Genomic DNA, 22,019 nt, shown 5'->3' with positions numbered 1-22,019 from the left:
CATTTATTTAGCACTTAATAGTTGCCAGGCAGAAAGGTAAAAATACATTTAAAAAGGAATGGAGGTAGCCTTCTTGTCCTGGAGGTGCAGGAACGTGCACTTCAGTGTGCTAGGTAGAGGGTACATAGGCCGTTTGTTTTTCTTCCAGCTCTGGGATTTATAATGAGGAAGTGCTACAAAAAGTTGTGGTGCGAAAATGACGGACGCTATGAATGGAAAAAAATCTAAAATGAATCCGGTTGTAAGCAAACACGCTTCGCCTCCACTCAATAACTACTGCAGAGTTCCGAGGCCTGGGATCCCCAAGAATATACTGAGTTTGACAAACTTTTCAACTTCAACTTTAAATTAAAAAGACAGTAAAAGAACCAAATCCATAGTACACAGCAATCAGCTAAAGTTCCTAGGGCCCTGCAACCCAGAGTTGAATAATTTTGTATTAATTTCCCAATATCAAGCTAAATCTAACAACAGGAAAAGCAGCAACTTGTTTGGCTATTTTAAAAATCTGCACAGCACGTAAGAACAAGCACCTCAGCGCAGGGAACAGCTAGCTCAGCACCGCGTGACACCACTCTCCTGCTCCCGCAGGCCCAAAGACGCCAGGTCACGCGAGAGTTGAGGGAGGCCTCGGGGCACCCCCGAGAGAGCGGGCGTGGCCGCCAGGCGGGCGGGGCACCTGGGATTAATTGTTCCGCGATCGCTGGCTGCCGGGACTTTTCTCGCGCTAGTCCCCTCGGCGCTCAGCTATGGCGCGGAAGTCGAAATCGCCTCTGCTTCTCGTGCCGCTTCTGCTCTGCCAGGCCCTAGTGCGCTGCTCCAGCCCTCTCCCCCTGGTCCTCAACACTTGGCCTTTTAAGAATGCAACCGAAGCAGGTGCGGGTTGGCGGCCTGGGTGGGTGGCTGCGCCGCGAGAGCTTGCGGGTGGGGAGGATCAGCCCGCCTCGCTGCAGTCACCGGGCCAGGAGGACTGACGAGCGCCGGGCTGGGCCGGGCCTCGCGGTCCCGCCCTCTAGCTCTTCCTGAGTCTCCAGCGCGGCTCAGTCTCTTCCAAGTGGCCTTTACTGCATCCTCCCTACCTACAACTGCTGCATTTTAGGTCCTCCTTTCCTGCAGCGCAGTAATTTTTCCACCCTGCTGCTGACCATAGTTATGGCCTATGCTTTACTCAAGTACCACGTACGCTTTTTTGCCTGACAGTCTTTTCGCAAACTGTCTGCGTCTCCTCCTCTCATTTCTAATCCCTCAATTCTTCGCAATTTTGTAGACGACTAATAGTTTACCAGCCATAGCGAACTCTTTTCCCATTTACTTTTTTTGCCACGTGTTGTCATGCTTTACTTGCCACCTAGAATTCGAGGTTCCAACCTTTGCTGTACGTTAACACTATCTGCGGAGCTTCTCAGAAATCATCCTGGCGGCGCCCACCTCCTGTGATTGTGATCTGACTGCTGGAACCAGGGCAACTGTGTTTTTTTAAAAAAAAGCTCCCTTGGTGATTTCGATTTGCAGACAGGGTTGAGAACCGCTAAGCTAAGGTATCACCTCTTCCAGGAAGAGTTGTCTGATCTAACTGCCCTCGTGCTTGTGCCCGGAATGAGTTAGGTTCCTGTCTTCTGCGTCTTGTTAATAGCCCTTACGTACCATTATCCTGGCATTTTCCTCTGTACTATGCTTGTTTCTTTCATTTGCTTAATGACCAGAAGAGTCATTTTTCAGACCCCTCCTCCTCCATCTGAGGTTGCTAACATTAACTTTCTGGGGCAGAATTGACTCCAGAATTTGGTGGAGCTAAATTTCTGAATTATAGGCAGTGCATACGATTCGGAGAAAATGAAGAAACAGGCTGTGAGAAACATATTCCCAGCGATAATGAGACGAGAAGAAAGTGCAGCAGCCTGGGCGGGGGACAGTTCTGTGTAAGCTGCCTGTATTGGAAGAGGGAACTTGCGTTATTACACTTTCAAGCCTGTAGGTGCTGTCATGATGCTTAAAGTGCCTACCAACAAGAGCACCTGCCCTTCAAGGAATTCTGTTGTTACCAGGAAAGAAATTGTCCATCGAAGACCCTTCCCTGCACCCCCACACGTATGGGATCCTGGCTCTGCTACTTACCAACTGTGTGACCTTAAACTAACTGCCTGGCCTCTGGCTCTGTTTCCTTTTCTTTAAAATGAGGGTCGTGATGGTACAGTACCTACCACAGAAGCTGTTAGGAAGACGCAATGAACTAATCCATATGAAGTCCACGTTGTAATTGTTTGCTGTTAAGTATTAATTAAGACTTGCTGGGATAGGTGTTACCTCAAGACACATATTAATTATGCATATTTTAATGATGCAGAAGAAATGTGTGAAGAAGGCTGTGGTTTAGTGGATTTTTTATTTAATTGCCTTTTAGTAGTTTCGATGGTACCTTTTAAAATAAAGGAGGGGATACTGATTTTGTTTCTTACACACAGAAGAAATAGATATTAGGAAGTGGAAAAAAACAAAAACTTCACTTTGCACCAATAGCCAGTTTTTGAGTTCTTCTGATAACTAGTTCAATAATTTTGCCTCTTATCTCTCTGACTCCTTTGTAGCACTTGATAAACTAATGTGTTAAAAAGTCAGTTTAACTCAGTAAATGCGAAAAAGTTGTTAAATTGGAGTTGGTTTGTTGCATTTGGCTTTAAAATATATATATAAATATCAACAAGCATTATTGGGATTTGATTAACAGCGTGGAGGGCATTAGCATCTGGAGGCTCTGCCCTGGATGCGGTGGAGAGCGGCTGTGCCATGTGTGAGACAGAGCAGTGTGACGGCTCTGTAGGCTTTGGAGGAAGTCCTGATGAACTTGGAGAAACCACATTAGATGCCATGATCATGGAGGGGTAAGAACACCGTTCAGGTCCTGTTTATTATGCTGAGTTACATTTAGAGTTGTGGTCTTCTGAGAGCAAGATGAAAGAATGCATGAGTTTTGTCACAGGTCAAAACCCCTAGCTTATTATACCTGACCTTTCTAAACACAGTTTCCCTCTCAACTAAAAAAAAAAAAAAATCAGAGTAATAGAAATATCGCATGGACAGATAGGTAGTCTCCTTAGAACCGGGAGAATGCAAAGCTAAAAAACTATGTCTCTGACCTTATAAACAATCGTTTATCTGCTGTCCACAAATCCTGTGGTTTGCCTGACCTGAAGCCTTCAGGCCCCTTTCAAAAGCCATATTTAAAATTAGCTTGGCGAAACTGAGAATTTTAGTGCTGTTGTGCTATATGGCAACTTGATTTTCTATTTTTTCCCTAATTTTGTCCGATTGTGGGAATCTATATGAACTTCATGGATGTGCTGTCACTTCTGTGTTAAGATGGTGGAGTTTAACTGCAAAACACTGTTGATTGGAGAAAAGCAATGTTTTTAATGTATGAACCTCTGAAAACTTAATTCTTAACTGCATTCTATTTTCTTGCAGCACTACTATGGATGTAGGAGCAGTAGGAGATCTTAGACGAATTAAAAATGCTATTGGTGTGGCACGGAAAGTACTGGAACATACAACACACACACTTTTAGTAGGAGAGTCAGGTATTGTTTTAACTACACTGAAAATTTTTCTAGTCTTTTGACTATAGTTTTCACTGAAAAATAGTACAAAATCATGGATAAAAGCAGACCTAAGTTCAAATCCCAGCTGTTTTACTTAACATCTATTTAACTGGATAAGTAACTTCTAAATCTCTTTACTTCTTCATCTCTAAGAAGAAGGGAATGGAAGTTTTGCTATGGCGGTGTCTGTTATTTGAACACCTTCCAAGTTACAGACCAAAAACCATACAGTAACCTGTACTCAAAATTTATTGTTTATGATCTATTATCTAACAACTCCAGTAGTCTTCCCTCAATTTTGTAGCATCTACAGAATTAGAAACTACCTGACAAGTAAAAGGATCTGCTACCCATTCGTTGGAATTCAGTTGTTCCTTTGGTGTCTCAAAGTTTTTTTTTATATGCAGGCATTGCAGTCTAGTTTCAGTGCAATTCTGAGACTCAGTATTGGTGAGAAGTGTGACTTTTCTTTTGTGAAGTGGAAGGAGGAAAATTGTGGAGGAGGTGAGGTGGGAAGAGAACTCCTTTGTTTTTTTTTTTTTTGTTTTTTTTTTTGAGATGGAGTTTCGCTCTTGTCACCGAGGCTAGAGTGCAATGGCACGGTCTCGGCTCCCTGAAACCTCCCCTTCCTGGGTTCAAGTGATTCTCCTAACTCAGCCTCCCAAGTAGCTGGGATTACAAGCACGCACCACCATGCCCAGCTAATTTTTGTATTTTTGGTAGAGACGGGGTTTCACCATGTTGGCCAGGATGGTCTCAATCTCTTGACTTGGTGATCCACCTGCCTCCACTTCCCAAAGTGCTAAGATGACAGGCATGAGCGGCTGCACCCAGCCAGAATGAGAACTCTTGTAATGCATACCCCAACGGCTTTAAGTAGATCAGTTTTAGGAAGGACATAAGGAAATCGAAGGTGTAAAAATTGAGTCTCTTAAAACCGTTCATGTATGAATACTCCTTCGAAAGTCTTTATGTAGCTCTCTTAAGATGCTGCTGACCCAGAATGCCTCTAGTACATATATTTTTGTTGAAAAGACAATACTCGAATAATTTACACTTTCCTTTTTTCCACTCGCCAGCCACCAAATTTGCCGAAAGTATGGGGTTTGTCAATGAAGATTTATCTACCAGTGCTTCTCAAGCTCTTCATTCAGATTGGCTTGCTCGGAATTGCCAGCCAAATTATTGGAGGGTATGCACACGTATTTAATTTAAAAAAATAAGTTAATTGAAGATATTAAATGACATCCTTTCTGCTCACTGTTGCCTGCCTGTTTTCTAGGGTGCTGGTTAGCATCCTGGCTGTACATTAGAACCAGTGGTTTTAGTTTAGTTGACTCTGTAGGTATGGATATTCCTGAAACACCTCTAGCTGCATCGGATGCATATCCAGCATGGAGAGCTACTGGTCTCTCGCGACAGTTTTCAAACTGAAGTTTCTGTCATGTGGAGGTGGCTGCCTCAATCAGGGCTGCTGCTTGTATTTCCTTGTAACTAAGTCTAAAAAATCAGTTTGGAAACTAGGAGTCTAAAATATTTCTTAGATTTTATCTGTGTGCAGTATATCCAATATCTTGTTCTTGACTTGAGAACATATAATATGACATGTCTAGTATGTTACCAGTGGAATGATTTGTCTTTAATGGGACTTTTAGCATAAATCAGTTTGCCTTTGCCTACAGAGTCCTTCTGTGGGATATCTTAGTCTCTCATCTATTTCTTCCCTAAGTCCTAATTACTTTTGAGTAGCCATCAAGTCAGAAGTCCCTTGGGTTAGCACTTGAAAGAGGCTAATCATAAAACGAAGTTAGGGGAGGCACTTAGTGCACTGATGTGTAAGACATGAGGAATAGGAATAGGTTTCTTGTTTTAATATCAGTCTACATACACAACCTAAATGTATGAGTTTGCGTTATATTCTCGAGCCTTTTAGATTTATGAAGATATCTTAAAGCACAACTTAGAATATATTCACATAAACCTAGCTTTGAAAAAACAATAAAAGCTTTTAAATCTCAGAATTCTTTGCCAAGAAACAAATTTCTGAAATTTAGAGGTCCAGTGTGTATCTAATTTGTTTAAGGATTAATGTCTAATTTTAAAACACTTTATATCTACTACTGTGTTGAGAATTTTAGGCGTATAAAGAGACAAATTAGGGACCTGTGTCATGCAATAGATACCTCACCTATATTATTTAATTCTTAGACTAGAATGGATATTCAGTACAATTATTTACCTTACTTGTTTTTATATGAGACTTAATGATTTCTTAGCTTTTAATTCTTATCTTTAAGTTACCACGTCTTTTCTTGATTTGTTGCTAGTGTTTAGTGATTGTACATAATTTCTTGGCAGTTTCTAAAAATACCCTTTATAAGAAGTAAAACTTAAATCTTGTTTACAGAATGTTATACCAGACCCCTCAAAATACTGCGGACCCTACAAACCACTTGGTATCTTAAAGCAGGATATTCCTATCCATAAAGAAACAGAAGATAATCGTGGTCATGACACTATTGGTAATTTGCCTTTTGTGCAGTTTTTATGGATAAAGTTTAGTTAATTATCTTCCTGTAGCTCTTCCCTATTCTTCTACCAGAAGTTGATTTTGATTGTTTTAACTGTCAGTTAAGTGTGCCTCTCTATAGATAGCTTAATCTTGTCTTAGCAACTGTATAAAATTTGGTAAATTATGTATACAAGACACCTAAAACCCAACGACTATTCACTTATGGATTTTTAAATCTTTATTTGATATTTCATTTTTTGGTAGTGTTATGTTGCTGTATTTTAGTGACCTTAAATAACTTTTTCCAAGTTATAATATTAAAAATTTACATTAGTCTTTGTCTTAGTTTGTTTTTTGCTGCTGTAACAGACTACCACAGACTGGGTAATTTATAAACAAAAGTTGATTTGGCTCACAGTTCTGGAGCCTGAGAAGTTCAAGAACAGGTGCTGGCATCTGGCAAGGGCCATCCCAAGGTGGCAGTCAAGAGAATGAGACAGGAAATTGGGTAGAACTCATCCTTTATATCAGGAGCTCACTCCCTGCAATAATGGCATTAAGCCCTTTTAGCCTTAATCACCTCTTAAAGGCCCCATCCATCTGTTAATAATAATGAATAATGTTAATTGCCTGTTACCATGGCAATTAACAAAATACCCAGACTGGGTGGCTTCTAAACAACAGAAATTTATTTCTCACAGTTATGGAGGCTGGGAAGTTCAAGATCAAGGCGCTGGCAGGTTCCGAGTTTGGAGACAGCTTGTTTCCTGGCTCATGGATGGCATCTTCTTGCTGTGTCCTCACATGGTAGAAGGGGTGAGGAAGCTCTCTGGGGCCTCATTTATAAGGGCATGAATTCCATTCATGGGGATTCTGTCCTCATGGCCTAATCAGCTCCCAAAGGCCTCACCTCTTGATACCATCACCTTGTGAAATAGGATGTTGATATGAATTTGGGGAAACACAAACATTCAAACCACAGCAGTTATTACTGCCTGCTCAATTATTTGGTTGTATTTGAGGTAAACTTTATACACCTACAGTGGTTTTTTTTTTTTTTTTTAACTTCTAGGCATGGTTGTAATCCATAAGACAGGACGTATTGCTGCTGGTACATCTACAAATGGTATAAAATTCAAAATACATGGGTTAGTGTTTCCAAAAGAACAGAGCTGTCAAATATACATTGAATGCAGAGCAATATATGCCAGGTGCTATAGGGGTTGCAAAGCACAGCCCTAGTCTCACAGCTACGATGAATGAGTGTGAAAGAAAATGCAGTACTGTCTGCTGAGTGCCACAGGACAGGGAGTCACAGCCGGTGCTGTAGGGTTTAGGGGTGGCAGAGGTGATCGCTTTAAGCTGGGGTAGTTAGGAACACCAGTAAAGTGATGCTTAGAGATGAGCCCTGACTCATGGTAGTTGAGTTCAGCACTCCTGCTGGCTAGGAAGGTTGTGTGTGTGTATGTGTGTATGTGTGTGTGTATTCAGAACTCCCACTGACTTGGAAAGAAGGTGCATGTGTGTGTATGTGTTCAGAACTCCCTACTGGCTTGGAAAGAATGTGTGTGTGTGTGTGTATGTGTGCCTGTGTGTGCGTGCATGCTCAGGGCTCCCACTGGTGTGGGTGTTTGGGGGTGTGTGTGTGTGTTCAGGGCTCCCACTGACTAGGGAAGAAGGGGTGTGGTGGTGTGTGTGTGTGTTTTTTGGGGTAGGGGAAGTGGTATTGGAAGATAAGACTGTAAGAGAAGACTGGAGCCAGATTTAAGGTGTCTTAAGTCAGTTTAAGGCATTCTGGATTTAATTTTGAGAAAGAAAAGCATTAAAAATTTGTTACAAGAAAAAAATCTGGTAGAAGTTTGGCACATTACATAGGAAGCAGAAATAGATTGTAGATAAGGGAAACCAATTTTGAACATGTTGCAATAATCTGGAAATTAGATGATAAAGGATGGTAATAATAGAATAGTCACTGTAAATTTATACCATCCTGGTATATGCCTGACTGATAACAAGTTCTTTTAAAAAATTAATTAATTTTAATGACAATGAAAATTATCTGTATTTGTGGTGTACAACATGATACTTTGATGTATGTGTATGTTGTAGAATGGCTAAATCAAGCTATTTAACTTCTTATCTCACATACCAATTTTATTATGGCGAGAACACTTAAAATCTACTTAGCAGTTTTCAGCCGGGTGGGTTGGCTCATGCCTGTAATCCCAGCTCTTTGGGAGGCCAAAGCAGGTGGATCACCTGAGGTCAGGAGTTCAAGACCAGCCTGGCCAACGTGGTGAAACCCCATCTCTAGTAAAAAAAAAAAAAAAAAAAAAGAAAGAAAAAAAAATTAGCCGAGTTTGGTGGTTCGTGGCTGTAGTCCCAACTACTCAGGAGACTGAGGCAGGGAGAATCGCTTGAACCCAGGAGGCAGAGGTTGCAGTGAGCCAAGATCATGCCATTGTACTCCTGCTGGATGACAAAGCAAGACTCCATCTCAAAAAAAAAAAAAAAATCTGCTTAGCAGTTTTCAGATGTGCACTCTATTGTTATTAACCTTAGTCAGCATGATCCGCAGTAGGCCTCTGGAACCTTCCCTCCTGCCTAACTGGCATTGTGTGTCCTTGACCCACATCTTGCCAGGTCCACCTCCCCCAGCCTCCAGTAACCACCATTTTAGTCGCTGTTTCTATGAGTTCAGCTGTTTTACACTCCACATCTGGTAACAAATTCTTATATAATTAATGTAGGTTTGTGAAAACCTTAGTTCAAAAACTACTGAAAACCTGTTCTTTGTTCTGATGAAGAATTTACTTAAAACGGTATCAGAGGCTAAGTGGAAATATCCCTTCTTTGGAACAGCTTATGACTTACTGTGTTTTACACTCGATTTCCTCCCCTAAATTGTTAATACTCTCTCAAAGCCGTGTAGGAGACTCACCAGTGCCTGGAGCTGGAGCCTATGCTGACGATACTGCAGGGGCAGCCGCAGCCACTGGGAATGGTGATATATTGATGCGCTTCCTACCAAGGTATCACTTCTTAGTGTGTGAATTTTAGAGACCTTTGGAGAAGATACTTTTTTTCTTTTAAGATAGAAAATAATTTTTGTGGCTGGGTGAAGTGGCTCACACCTGTAATCCCAGCACTTTGGGAGATTGAGGCAGGTGGATCACCTGAGTTCAGGAGTTCGAGACCAGCCTGGCCAGCATGGTCTCGAACTCCTGACTGTTTCTACTAAAAATACAAAAAATTTAGCTGGGCATGGTGGTACAGGTCTATAGTCCCAGCTACTCAGGAGGCTGAGGTAGGAGAATCACTTGAACCTGGGAGACGGAGGTTGCAGTGAACCAAGATCATGCCACTGCACTCCAGCCTGGGCAACAAGAGTAAGACTCTGTCTCAAGGGAAAAAAAAAAAAGAAAACATAATGTTTGTGTTGTGTAACCTGAATTTCTGTGTAAGAGCTGCTTTGAAACTGCATACAAGCTTGTTGCCCAGCATTTTGATAAAGACAATCATTCAAGTTAAGTAATCATAGTCCTGTGAAATAAAGTAGTATTTCTCACCCCGCTTCCCAGATGAGAACACTTATGATCTATTTAGATAATTGATGTGAAGCTACCGAGTAACAGGGCTGTGATAGTTGATGGTAAAAGTAGGAAGCGCAGTCATCGTGCACAGCTCACCACCCTGGCTAGACGTTGTGCCCATGCACATTACTTTCCCCTTCGATTGTAGCTGTTCTTCTCATTGAAAATCTGTATTCTTTTTGACTTCTGGCCATTACTACTGACAGTTATTGAGCCAAAGTCAAAAACAGTATTCCATATCTGAAATTCATGGGTGGATTCGTTGAAAAGATAGACACTGTATCAAAGTTGACTTGCTTTGTGGATGCTTTACTAGGAGTAACCGACTCCTGTTCATTTATGTGTATTCTGTCTCATGGCAATTTTGGTGGTTTTAATTCCTAACTTTAACCCAATTTGGAGTTAGTATTTATTCTGTGACACTGAAGTTTCACCTCTGTTTCAATCAGCTACCAAGCTGTAGAATACATGAGAGGAGGAGAAGATCCAACCATAGCTTGCCAAAAAGTGATTTCAAGAATCCAGAAGTATTTTCCAGAATTCTTTGGGGCTGTTATATGTGCCAATGTGACTGGAAGTTATGGTAAGTTGTGTTTGGATTTTGTATTTGTGTGAACTTCCAAATATTTATCAAACATACACTTTTAAATATTGTTGTGTACAATACACTATATTCAACAGAAAAAGAGATTCCTTAAGTGGGCATTGAGTAAATGTTAATTGATGATCTGTCAAGACCCACAGCATTAAAAATATACCTAAAAGCCTCTTTTGATTGACTGCTGGTAGCTATGACCCAGTCTCTGACTAGTAGTTCTTATCTTTCACATGTGTCTTAAATGAAGTTTAGCTTCGGCTCCAGTACGTGTTGACATAGGCTAATCTAGTCAAATGTTTATACTAATTAAAAATAGACAAGGATAAATTATCTTCCCTATTTCTTTTCTATTCATTATTTAAATGCCTCAGCCATTTAGATCTTCTCGGGGCTCCAAAGAGCAAAATGTATTACTAATTAGTAAACCAAAGAGGTTAGCAGAATTATTTTTGCACTGTTTGAGGCTTGTCTTTCGCTTCATTTACTTTCCGTATGAGCCTATCACAGTTTCAAAGCATTTTAAGATCAGCCACTGCTGATTCTCATTAGTGAATTGTCAGATGGGGAAGATACACAGCTTACTGATCAATATGACTTATTAGGTTGGACTGCTTATTATTGTTCTTTGATCTTTTACTTCCCACAGTTCTCTATTTGAAAAACTTGTTTGAAGAATGCTTTATTCTTTTTTAAGCAGTAAGACACAAAAGTCAATAAAAATTATGAAGGGGAAAAGCTTTATGTATCAAATAAGGCGGTTTTATTGATTCCCTCTTAAGAAATAAACCTTATTAGAAAACTCAAAGTTGGATTTAACAGAATGAAAAAAATGATAATTATATAATTGCGGATGAATTTACAGTCGACTAGATTCTTCTATTTAATGACTGAAGAGGACCCTCCCCCAGGTGTTTGAGCATGAGAAGATGAACTTGATTAGACAAAGCATCATGACAAATTACTCTTGACTCTTCCTGTGAGAGCAGAAGAATAGAGAGCAATGGTGGGGTATGGAGTTATGAATGAATGATGAGAATGTTCTAGTGGCTAGAGAAATAAAATGTGGGGGATGTGCCTGAATAATTTTTCCTAAGAAAAACATGTAAGAACAGTTAAATAATAGTAGCAATGACGGCATGTGTGTAGATCCACAGCAACAACAAAAATCAGCCAGTTTTCTGAAGTTCAAAGATATTTTACCAGCTACCTCGTTCGTTTCACGGACTGTTCACTGCTTAGTTCTGAGGAGGATGACACTAGTGTACTTACTGTGACTTAGACATAAGGTATACAGTAGCCAGTGTCTAGTCAAATAAGCAATATCTGTATTGGTTATAAGTATGTACATCCTATAGTTAACCAAACATCTTTCATTTTTGGCCCCAGGTGCTGCTTGTAATAAACTTTCAACATTTACTCAGTTTAGTTTCATGGTTTATAATTCTGAAAAAAATCAGCCAACTGAGGAAAAAGTGGATTGCATCTAATCCATCTTTTCTGTCAACATCTGTATTTAAAGAAGAAAGAAACAAAGGCTGAAAAGGCTGCTCACTATCACCATCTATTGTTCCTCGTGTTCTAAAGTCTTTTTGTAAAATAAACACAAAAATAAATTTCTGTTGATGTGGCACTTTCTGTATCTGAAATTTTATCTATTTTTTAACCTTTTTTATATTTTCTGAAGATGGATATGTATATGGCTGTGTTTTGTATATATTTAAGTTTTAAGTGACATTTGGATTTCTGGTCAGTGTTGTAAAAAATTGCTACTTTGAGATGTATTTCCACAGTGATATATTAAACCCAAAAGGAATCATCATATTTGGATGCTTAAAATAATTAGAGTATACAAGTTTTTCAGACCCAAAGAAAAAAACAGCAGAGTCTCAGCATGATGAGTCCTGATTGAATTTCAGTATGTCACAGTGATGCATCTCTTAATCACTGATTATTGGTTTTACTTAATATTCCCTAAAAACTTGAGGAAGAAAGATGATATTAAGAACATGAGATACTCTTTGTTTTGTACATACTAGAAAATATGGGCAATCTTCTGATGAGGAATTGTGTTGATTTTCTTTGCTTTTTTCCTCTTTTGGAGCTCTCTGTGTGAAAGTTCAAAAGCCACAAAAATATGATGTTTTACCTGCTAATATTTAGTATTGATCGTTTCTTTTAAAAATGATTTGGGGAACTTGATCTGTACTGTAATTTTACTAATCCCTTATGCAGAGGTGGGTATTGCAATTAGAAGTAAGTCAAGAAGTATGTTGTTTAGCTTGGTTTGTTTTCCTAACTTCTGACTAACTGTCTGTACGGCAACTCTACAGAAGTTGTGTGCGGCCTTTCTCAGCAGCATTTTCCTTCAAAATCATCTTTTTAATCAGCATTCATTAATAAATGGACATGTACAATATTGTCTTCAAACTTTAGAATTTTAGCTGTTTTTTCTATGCTCATCTTAATGTTTAATGTTCTTTATAATTTAGGGGAGAAAGCTATCGTTTTAAGAACAGTGTAGATCACTTGTTCTGGTACACCTTGCTATGTATCAGAATTCTCTGAGGAGCCTCTTTAAAAATGCCCTCTGTGCCACTAAATCAGATTCTTCATAAATGAGGACTTGAAACCTAGAATTAGCAACTGCTAATGGCAGCCCTACAGCTTCACACTCTGAGAGAGGGAATCTTACTGTTCAGGGTTACCTGAGGTATGCTAACCTGCTTAAACCTGGTGCTGGGCCTTGGAAAAAGAAAAAAACCAGATTTAAACTTGCGGTTACTTTAAGATGATACTTTCGTTTTGCATATTTGCTTTCCATTAATAAATAAGGCAGTCATTTACAAAATCACCAGGAAAAGGAGAATGAAGTATTCATGGCCTGTCACTTCCTAGCAAATTACGAGTTTAGCTGACAAAAGCAATCCACATATGTTTCTAAAAGATGTTTTCTTTTTAACTCACATTCTTCCTCAGAGAAATAATTTCCCTATATTGTAAGTAATGGAACTACTTGGGAAATACATTTTTAAAGTTCGAGTTTTGACTGTAATGTTATTTAAATAATACAGATGTGTCTTCTTTCTTTTGAAAATAATTGTGTGTCCCTAGTGATGGTATATACAGAGGGAACATCTTTCTTTCATGGTGTTACAATATCAGGGTTCACTGGGGTTGTGGAAAATACATGTAGGAAACTGGTGAAATATTAACACAGTTGGCAAAGAGAATTGTAAGTCAATTAGAAATACATTGAATTTGGAAGTGGTTCACTAAATTGGGAAATGCAAGAAAGTAACTTGGGAAGGGAGCCTTGGAAAATGTGATCATGATTTACCTTTTTTTTTTTTTTTTTTGAGGCAGAGTCTCGCTCTGTGGCCCAGGCTGGAGTGCAGTGGCGCAATCTCGGCTCACTGCAAGCTCCACCTCAGGTGTTCACGCCATTTTCCTGCCTCAGCCTCCTGAGTAGCTGAGATTACAAGCACATGCCACCACGCCCAGCTAATTTTTGTATTTTTAGTAGAGATGGGGTTTCACCATGTTGGTCAGGCTGGTCTCAAACTCCTGACCTCGTGATCTGCCTGCCTCAGCCTCCCAAAGTGCTGGGATGATGGGCGTGAGCCACCGCACCTGACCATAATTTAACTTTTTATGCAGACAGTAGTTAGTGGTTTGCCTCACATCTGTCCTGGTTGTATTGATGGCTATTACATAGCATAAGGTAAGGGATCTAGTTGCAGAATTTTCCCCATTCTGGCAAGTTGTTTTTGTTTTTTTCCTTTGACCTTACAAAAAAATGTTCTCACTTGCCTACTGCTAAGGTGAAACTAGATTGTCCTAAGCACATATATGGATTAAGCAACTTTTCTATGTGATTCTGAGAACGAACATATTGTCACTTAGATTTTTATTTGAGTTTTTCTATTCTATTTCTCTCTAAATGGATAAAAATTTCAGTGACAACATCTATAGATATATGTAGATATATACAAAGAGTATGTATGTATATGTGTGTGTATGTACATATATAGTAAGTATATATATGGAAAGAGGTGTAAGTACTTGCCACCTGATTCTATTCTCTCCTGCTTTCTGCTTACACCTTTCATCTCATAACATTACTACTATAGAATAGCCTAGGAATGTAGTGGGCATAAGTTTGAGCATCCACTTAGCTCAATTTAACAGCCCCACTTAGAAAAAGAAAGTGATTTTGATATTAGCAATATTAAAATTTCTTGATTAATACTCCAGAGGATTCGGATAAACTTCACTCAAGTGCTTCGTATTTTTAGCACAATAGGCAAAGAGGAAAATGTTAACCACGGTATAAAATAAAGATTTTGGTAGTTTCATGCTCTTTATTTGCTTTGATTAATCCGTGGAACTTAAAAAAATTATTTCACTTATTTAACTGGGCAGAAAAGACTAATGATAGGTCGATTCTTATTTCTGCTAACCACAGTGTAAACTGGTTGTCACGAATCCTATTCACCAAACATTTCCAGCTCTGCCTACCTGGCACATGGTAGGATTGTTCTTTTTGGCCTCTCATGATCTGGTCCAGCCATGGGATGTGTTGGGCATGAGTTCTGAGCATTTTTTTTCAAACCTAACAACATGATGATGGTTGTGCTTGAGGGACCGTAATGAGAACACCATGACAGTGCAGGATGCACATGTAGTGTGAACAAGAAATAAGCCTTTTTATTGTGACACAGTATAAACTACCCTATCCTGACTGATACATAAAGAGTGGTTAGGCCAGGCGCAGTGGCTCATGCTTATAATCCCAGCACTTTGGGAGGCCGAGGCAGGAGAATCACGTGAGCCCAGAGGTTCGAGACCAGCCTGGGCAATAACGTAATTTTGTAGGAACGGTCTCTACAAAAAATACACAAAATTAGCTGGATGTGGTGGCTCATGCCTGTAGTTTCAGCTAACTGCAGAGGCTGAGGTGGTGAGATTGCTTGAGCCTGGGAGGTTGAGGCTGCAGTGAGCCGAGACCGCGCCACTGCGCTCCAGCCTGGATGACAAAGTGAGACCATCTCAAAAAAAAAAAAAAAGCTTAAACACGCTTAAGTAGTTTAAAGAGTTTATGTGGAGGTTATTAAACTAGTGACAAATGAAACTTTCTAAAGGACAAAAGGAATTTTTTAAAAAATAAATACCTAGAAAGATATTATTAGGAAATTAATCAAAAAGTTAAAGGTACTACTTTGTAGGAAGGTTGTGGGTGACTTTATCTTAATAATATTTGCATGTTTTTAAAAAAGAAGCGTCCATACCGTAAGACTCCAACTGTATGACACCAGACGGGGAAAAACTATGAAGACAGTATAAAGATTAGAGGCTGCCAGCGGTTGTGGGGAGGGAGGAATGAATCAGCAAAGCACAGACTACTTTTAGGGCAGTTAAATTCTTCTCTGTTAATACTGCAAATGGTGGATGTCATTTTATCCATTTCTCCAAACCCGTAGAATATACAACACCGAGTGAACCTTGACGTGAACTATGGACTCTGGGCAATAATGATGTGTCAATGTCAGGTGTACCAGCTGTAACATGTACCACTCTGCTGGGGAATGTGGATAGTGTGGAAGAAAGACTGTGTATGTGTGAGGGCAGGGAATATCAGGGAAATCTTTGTACCTTCCTCCCAATTTTGCTGTGAACTTAAAACTACTCTAAAAAATAAAGTCTATTTAAAAGGAAAACAGGAAGCATATATTATTTTTATGATGGAGGCAGGAAACTCAAGTATTAAAGTTCTTTCATCTGACTATGTGCTGTTGTATAAGAGTAGCCAGCATTGATTGAACACCTAACAATAGTAAGCACTTTGATGTATTATCATTTAATTCTACGAAAAGCCAATGAGGAAGGTAATAGCATCCTTGGTTTAAGTAATTTTATACATAGTAGCTGCAAATTCCTTCAGGCATGCATGGTGCTGGCTTTTGTTCAGGACTATCTTTTCAAGAATGTTTCTATAGCAAAAAAAAAAAAAAAAAGGTTGGAAGATTGAGAGAGCGTTTCCCTCCTGGGCAAGGGGCATGTTTGTTTGCTGTCTAGTACAATAAAAATAATGTCTCCCTTTGAGACAAAGGTTAGGCAGATTTGCTTGCAACCCTTATAAAAGGCTGGGGTTTCCTAAGCATGAGGTCCCTCAGCTGTGATGCACGCAAACTTACTGTTTGCAGTATCCACCTGAACCTGCCCCTCTGTACCCCCACTGTCCGGACCCTAGTAGGGATCAGAACATCAAAGTCATGTTGCTTACTGTGCTGTGACTAATAATGTCCTTCGTCTCTGACCCACATGTCTCATGTTTTCTGCCTGTTTTCATGAAGCTGTGGCAAGCTAACTTGTTAGCTGGCAAGTAGAGAGAAACCTCTGACCCTTCACAATTCTTGATACTGTCAACAGTGCTTAGTAAAAGAGCCTTATTTTGTTATTATTTGCTTTCCCTTGCAATATGTATTTGAGATTTAAAAGAAGTTGTAGACTTGCAGGTAAATTGAAGATAAGAGCAAAGACTGCAGTTTTGCAAGTTCAAACTAAAGAATCACTTGACAAAAGCCAAGGGCAACCTTCTGAGATTGTTTTACAAATAGTTCATATAATGAACATTGAATTAGTTGTGATAAAGTTTTCAAAGAACCGTTATTCTATTCGGGAATACCATCCAAAACATCTGAATGTTAACTTCTTTCCTTTGAAGAAAATAATCAGATAGTAACTAACGTAATTCAAATGTAAACAGGCTACGTTTAAAATGATGAATATTCTCATCTTTCGAAATAGAAAATCAGGAGACACTGTCAGTAGGAAATGAAACAAGAAACAAAGGTGTGAATGTTTATAGGAAATCAAGCAAGGATCTCTCTCTACAGTGATTTAACTGCAATGGGCAGTGTAAGGAAAATCCTCATCATCTACACTCAATCAAAAAAAGAGGTGTAAGTATCACTTCCCTTTTAGAATATGGAGGTTATCACCAGGAGAAGGCAATAGTGATTTCTTACGGGGAGTGGAGGTGGAGGTATAAGAAGATCACTGATAATTCCATAAGCCTTTCTCTACGAGATTTTTTTTAAAAATCATACCTACATATTATTTTCCTAATATATCAAGGCTCATTAAAGCTAACCATAAATGTGAAACTGTAAATGGTTTATAGGATCATAGAACTAGACTAGAATACACCTTTGAGATCAACTACAGAAATCTAACGCTTGTATTTTATAGGTAAGCTGAGACTTCAAAGTGACGCATAACTCAGGAGGCGACATGACTAGTTAGTGTCAAGAACATATCATTTCTCTCTGCCTATGATCATGCTTATCCTACCAAGGGTGTGAAAGAAATCAGGGACATTCCTCAGTCCTGGGCCCAGTACAAACAACATATATCTCTCAACTTCCTGAGCCCAGTACAAACACCACCTGGAAAAATCCCTGATAACGACACAGCTGTTTGTAGTTTTACTGAAAGCACGGGAACCAATAGATCACCGCTAAATGTATAACTTAATATGTTAACCAATTGTAATGCTGTAACCTAAAGAATTCCCTTGTTCCTCTAACCTTACAAGTCCCATCTACAACGGGCTATAAAAAGCGAGCGCACGCACCGTTCGGGGCCCTCTTGTATGTTGTGGAACGGAGGGACCAAGTTCGAACTTGCAGTAAAGATCCTTGCCGCTTGGCTTTGACTCTGGACTCTGGTGGTCTTCTTTGGGGAATAAACGGTCTGGGCATAACAGGTGCTACCCTTCCGAGGGTGCACACACCACGTTAATTCTATCCTTCAAGAGTCTGCTGTTTTCATTTCTTTTCTTCAGCAACAGCAGTAAAACATAAGGTTCTCAAATTCTAAGTCGGATACAATACTCAGGTAATCTCCTGTATAGTCATAGAATTCTGCAAAAACGTAGGTCATACATAAATTATAACCCCAAGTTTCTATATTCTTAAACAAAATACGTTGTGTTCAACACTCTATGTTCTTACTAACTTACTGGGTTTCCTAACATTTAATTTGCATGCAGAATTATAGATATGGTGAATAAATTAATTGAATTCATAATTCTGATATTCTGAGTCACAAAGGATCAATCCATATTTGGAACGGCAGCTATAGAACTTAAGCCCATTTAATATAGACTATTACGTATAGAGTAATTTTTTTGACTTTTTTTTTCTCTTTTGAGATGGAGTTTTGCTCTTTTTGCCCAGGCTGGAGTGCAATGGCACAATCTAGGCTCACTGCATCCTCCGCCTCCCAGGTTCAAGCGATTCTCCTGCCTCAGCCTCCAAGTAGCTGTGATTACAGGTGAGCGCCAACACGTCTGGCTAATTTTGTATTTTTAGTAGAGAAAGGGTTTCACCATGTTGGCCAGGCTGCTCTCAAACTCCTGACCTCAGGTGATCTGCCCACCTTGACTTCCCAAAGTGCTAGGATTACAGGCGTAAGCCACCACGCCTGGCCTAGGGAAATACTTTTAAAACATATATTTTGTAACATTTGCTTGAATTCTTTGATATGTTCACATTAAAAGATGACTTGAAGATAAGTTATCAGTTAAAATAAGATGCAAAAACCATGATAACACCCACTCCTTTCTCTGGATTGAGCTCATTTTGTAAATAATTAAGTAGACATACCTCACCCAGGTGTCTCATCTAGCCGCATTGGAAAGGAACTACCAGCTGCTATTATTTAATTGGATTAACAGTCCATTGCCAACCAAATAATCCCCTAGTCAGTGGAACATTTTGAAGCCAAGTTACCCAAGTCAAGTTGAAATTCTATGGCAGACTTACAAAATGGAAGGGAAGGAAGTCTATGAATATGAATATTTCTGCTTGAAGGACAAGCAGAAATACATATGTTATCATCCAAAATTGATTGAGAATGCCTCTCCCTCCAACACCCTAGAGGATCCTAGATATTCTCAGAGGAACCAATCCTAAAATGAAATTTGAGCAGGGTTGTTTACTGAGATACTAAGCAGTGGTAGAAAAGTTTAGCCTTCTGAACTAGCCTTTCTGAATTAATTACATATCTGATAGTTTGGTTTGGAAACACTGTATGATTCCAGTGAGATGAGGTACCTAGAATAGTCAAATTCATAGAAACAGAAAGTAGATGAGTGGTTGTCAGGGGTTGAGGAGAAGAAAGCATGGAGAGTTGTTTAACAGGTACAAAGTTTTAGTTAGGGAAGATGAAAGTGGTTAATGATGGCTAAGATGGTAATTTAGTACTAATAATGGTTAAGATGGTAAATGTTCTGTTATATGTATCTTGCTGTCAAAGAGAGAAAGGAAGAAAGAAAGAGGTGGTTGATTTTATAACCATGTCCAAGACTTAACCCTTGACGGGGGCCTCATAGATATCCCTCTCTTTCTCCCATCATGTATTGAGACTGAGCTGTCTGTGTAATTTATTATAATATCTCTAGTTTCTGGCAACCCCAGTTGTAAAGATTCATTCACAATCTTATCACTACTTAGCTATTGGAAGGGTATGTAGACTAGAATAGGGCTTTTATAAGAGTCATTCTCTTAGTCATTTCAGTATAGTAAATACCTGAATATATAGTAGTTAATCATTATGCTGATCATGTCTAAAACAGTTCTGGTTTAAAAAGTTGATTCCGGCCGGGCGCGGTGGCTCAAGCCTGTAATCCCAGCTCTTTGGGAGGCCGAGACGAGCGGATCACAAGGTCAGGAGATCGAGACCATCCTGGCTAACACGGTGAAACCCCCGTCTCTACTAAAGAATACAAAAAACTAGCCGGGCGACGAGGCGGGCGCCTGTAGTCCCAGCTACTTGGGAGGCAGAGGCAGGAGAATGGCGTAAACCTGGGAGGCGGAGCTTGCAGTGAGCTGAGATCCAGCCACCGCACTCCAGCCTGGGCGACAGAGCCAGACTCCGTCTCAAAAAAAAAAAAAAAAAAAAAAAAAAGTTGAGTCCAGTCAGGCATGGTGGCTCATGCCTGTAATCCTAGTACTTTGGGAGGCCGAGGTGGGCAGATCACTTGAGAACAAGAGTTCACAACCAGCCTGGCCAACACGGTGAAACCTCGTCTCTACTAAAAATACAAAACATTAGCCAGGTGTGGTGACACACACCTCTAACCCCAACTACTCGGGAGGCTGAGGCACCAGAATCACTTGAACCCAGGAGGTGGAGGTTGCAGTGAGCCAAGATTGCGCCACTGCACTCTAGCTTAAGTGACAGAGTGAGACAGTATCTCAATAACAACAACAACAAAAAAAACGAAAAAAAAAAGAAGTTGATTCCAATAATCTGAAAGTGCATAGTTTTTCCACACAAGGATATGGGGTAGAGGTCACAATCTGCCAGCTCTCTGGCCAAATATGTATCTCCATATATATTTTGTCTAGCTAGCCCAGTATTTAAAAATATTTGAGATTTTGGCTAGCCACAGTGGCTCACACCTGTAATCCCAGCACTTTGGGAGGCCAAGGTGGGTGGATCACTTGAGGTCAGGAGTTCAAGATCAGCCTGGGCAACATGGTGAAACCCCCTACTAAAAATACAAAAATTTGCCAAGCATGGTGGTGCAAATCTGTAATTCCAGCTACTTGAGAGGCTGCGGCAGGAGAATAGTTTGAACTTGGGAGGCAGAGGTTGCAGTGAGCCAAGATTGTACCACTGCACTCCAGCCTGGGCAAAAGAGCAAAACTCTGTCTCAAAAAAAAAAAAAAAATACATATAAATATATGTATGTGTGTGTGTGTGTGTGTGTGTGTGTATTTAGAGAGAGAGAGAGAGAAAGTTTTGTTTCAAATATTTAAAAATAATAATTTAAAAAATTATGTGCCCTCTCATCATTCCTTTTCAGCATTGTACTGGAAATCCTAGCCAGTCCAATAAGATAAGACAAGAAAATAGAAGTTATCCAGATTGGGAAGAAATAAATAAAACTGTCTTTGTTTGCAGATAACATGAAGGATTGTCTATCTAGAAAATCTGAAAGAATCAATAAGAAATCTCCTGGAACTAACAAACTGTTGCAGCAAGATAGAAGCATTCAAGATTAGTATTCGGAAGTCAGTCACTTTCCAATATACCATCAATGGACAAATGGAATTTAAAATTAAAAACAAAATAATGCTTACATTATCACCAAAAGCATAAAATAATTACACATAAATCTAATGAAAATATGTATAAGATCTATATGAAGAAGACTATAAAACTCTTTTTAAAAAATCAAAGAAAAACTAAATAAATTTAGAGATATCCTATATTCATGGATAGCAAGACTCAATATTGCCAAGATGTCAGGTCTTCTCAACTTGATCTACAGATTCAATACAATTCCATTCAAAATTCTAGCAAGTTATTTCATGTATATTGACAAACTGATTCTAAAATGTATATGAAGAAGTACAAGACCAAGAATAGCTAACACGATATTGAAGGCAATGAATACAGTTGAAAGTCTGACCCTACCCGACTTCAAGACTTAGGGGAAAAAAACAGTAATTAAGATATTGTGGCACTGTCAACAGAATAGACATATGCATCAATAGAACAAAATACACAGACCAGAAATAAACCCACATAAATATAGTCAACTGATCTTTGACAAATGAGCAAAGGCAATACCATCGAGAAAAAAAATAGTCTCTTCAACGAACGGTACTAGACCAAGTAGACATACACACACAGAAAACTGAATT

The 22,019-nt window shown here is 39.4% G+C and overlaps 1 protein-coding gene across 2 annotated transcripts; it reads left to right on the top strand.

Moving 5' to 3' along the window:
- The first annotated feature begins 621 nt into the window (after positions 1-621).
- AGA (aspartylglucosaminidase) lies at positions 622-12,717 on the top strand. Of its 2 annotated transcripts, none has more exons than XM_033215749.1 (9): positions 622-876; positions 2,726-2,879; positions 3,463-3,575; positions 4,676-4,788; positions 6,004-6,118; positions 7,181-7,234; positions 9,041-9,140; positions 10,151-10,284; positions 11,686-12,717. In XM_033215749.1, the coding sequence occupies exons 1-9, from the start codon at positions 750-752 to the stop codon at positions 11,784-11,786; spliced, it is 1,011 nt and encodes a 336-aa protein (XP_033071640.1). In that variant the 5' UTR covers positions 622-749; the 3' UTR covers positions 11,787-12,717. The 2 variants fall into 2 exon arrangements, with proteins under 2 accessions (XP_033071640.1, XP_033071639.1); XM_033215748.1 differs by having other exon boundaries at positions 7,181-7,256; positions 9,033-9,140.
- Positions 12,718-22,019: the final 9,302 nt, after the last annotated feature.

Source organism: Trachypithecus francoisi, unplaced genomic scaffold (assembly GCF_009764315.1).
Source record: "Trachypithecus francoisi isolate TF-2019V2 unplaced genomic scaffold, Tfra_2.0 Lachesis_group1, whole genome shotgun sequence".
NCBI classification, from domain to species: domain Eukaryota; kingdom Metazoa; phylum Chordata; class Mammalia; order Primates; family Cercopithecidae; genus Trachypithecus; species Trachypithecus francoisi.
This window is presented reverse-complemented; position numbering and strand designations above follow the sequence as displayed.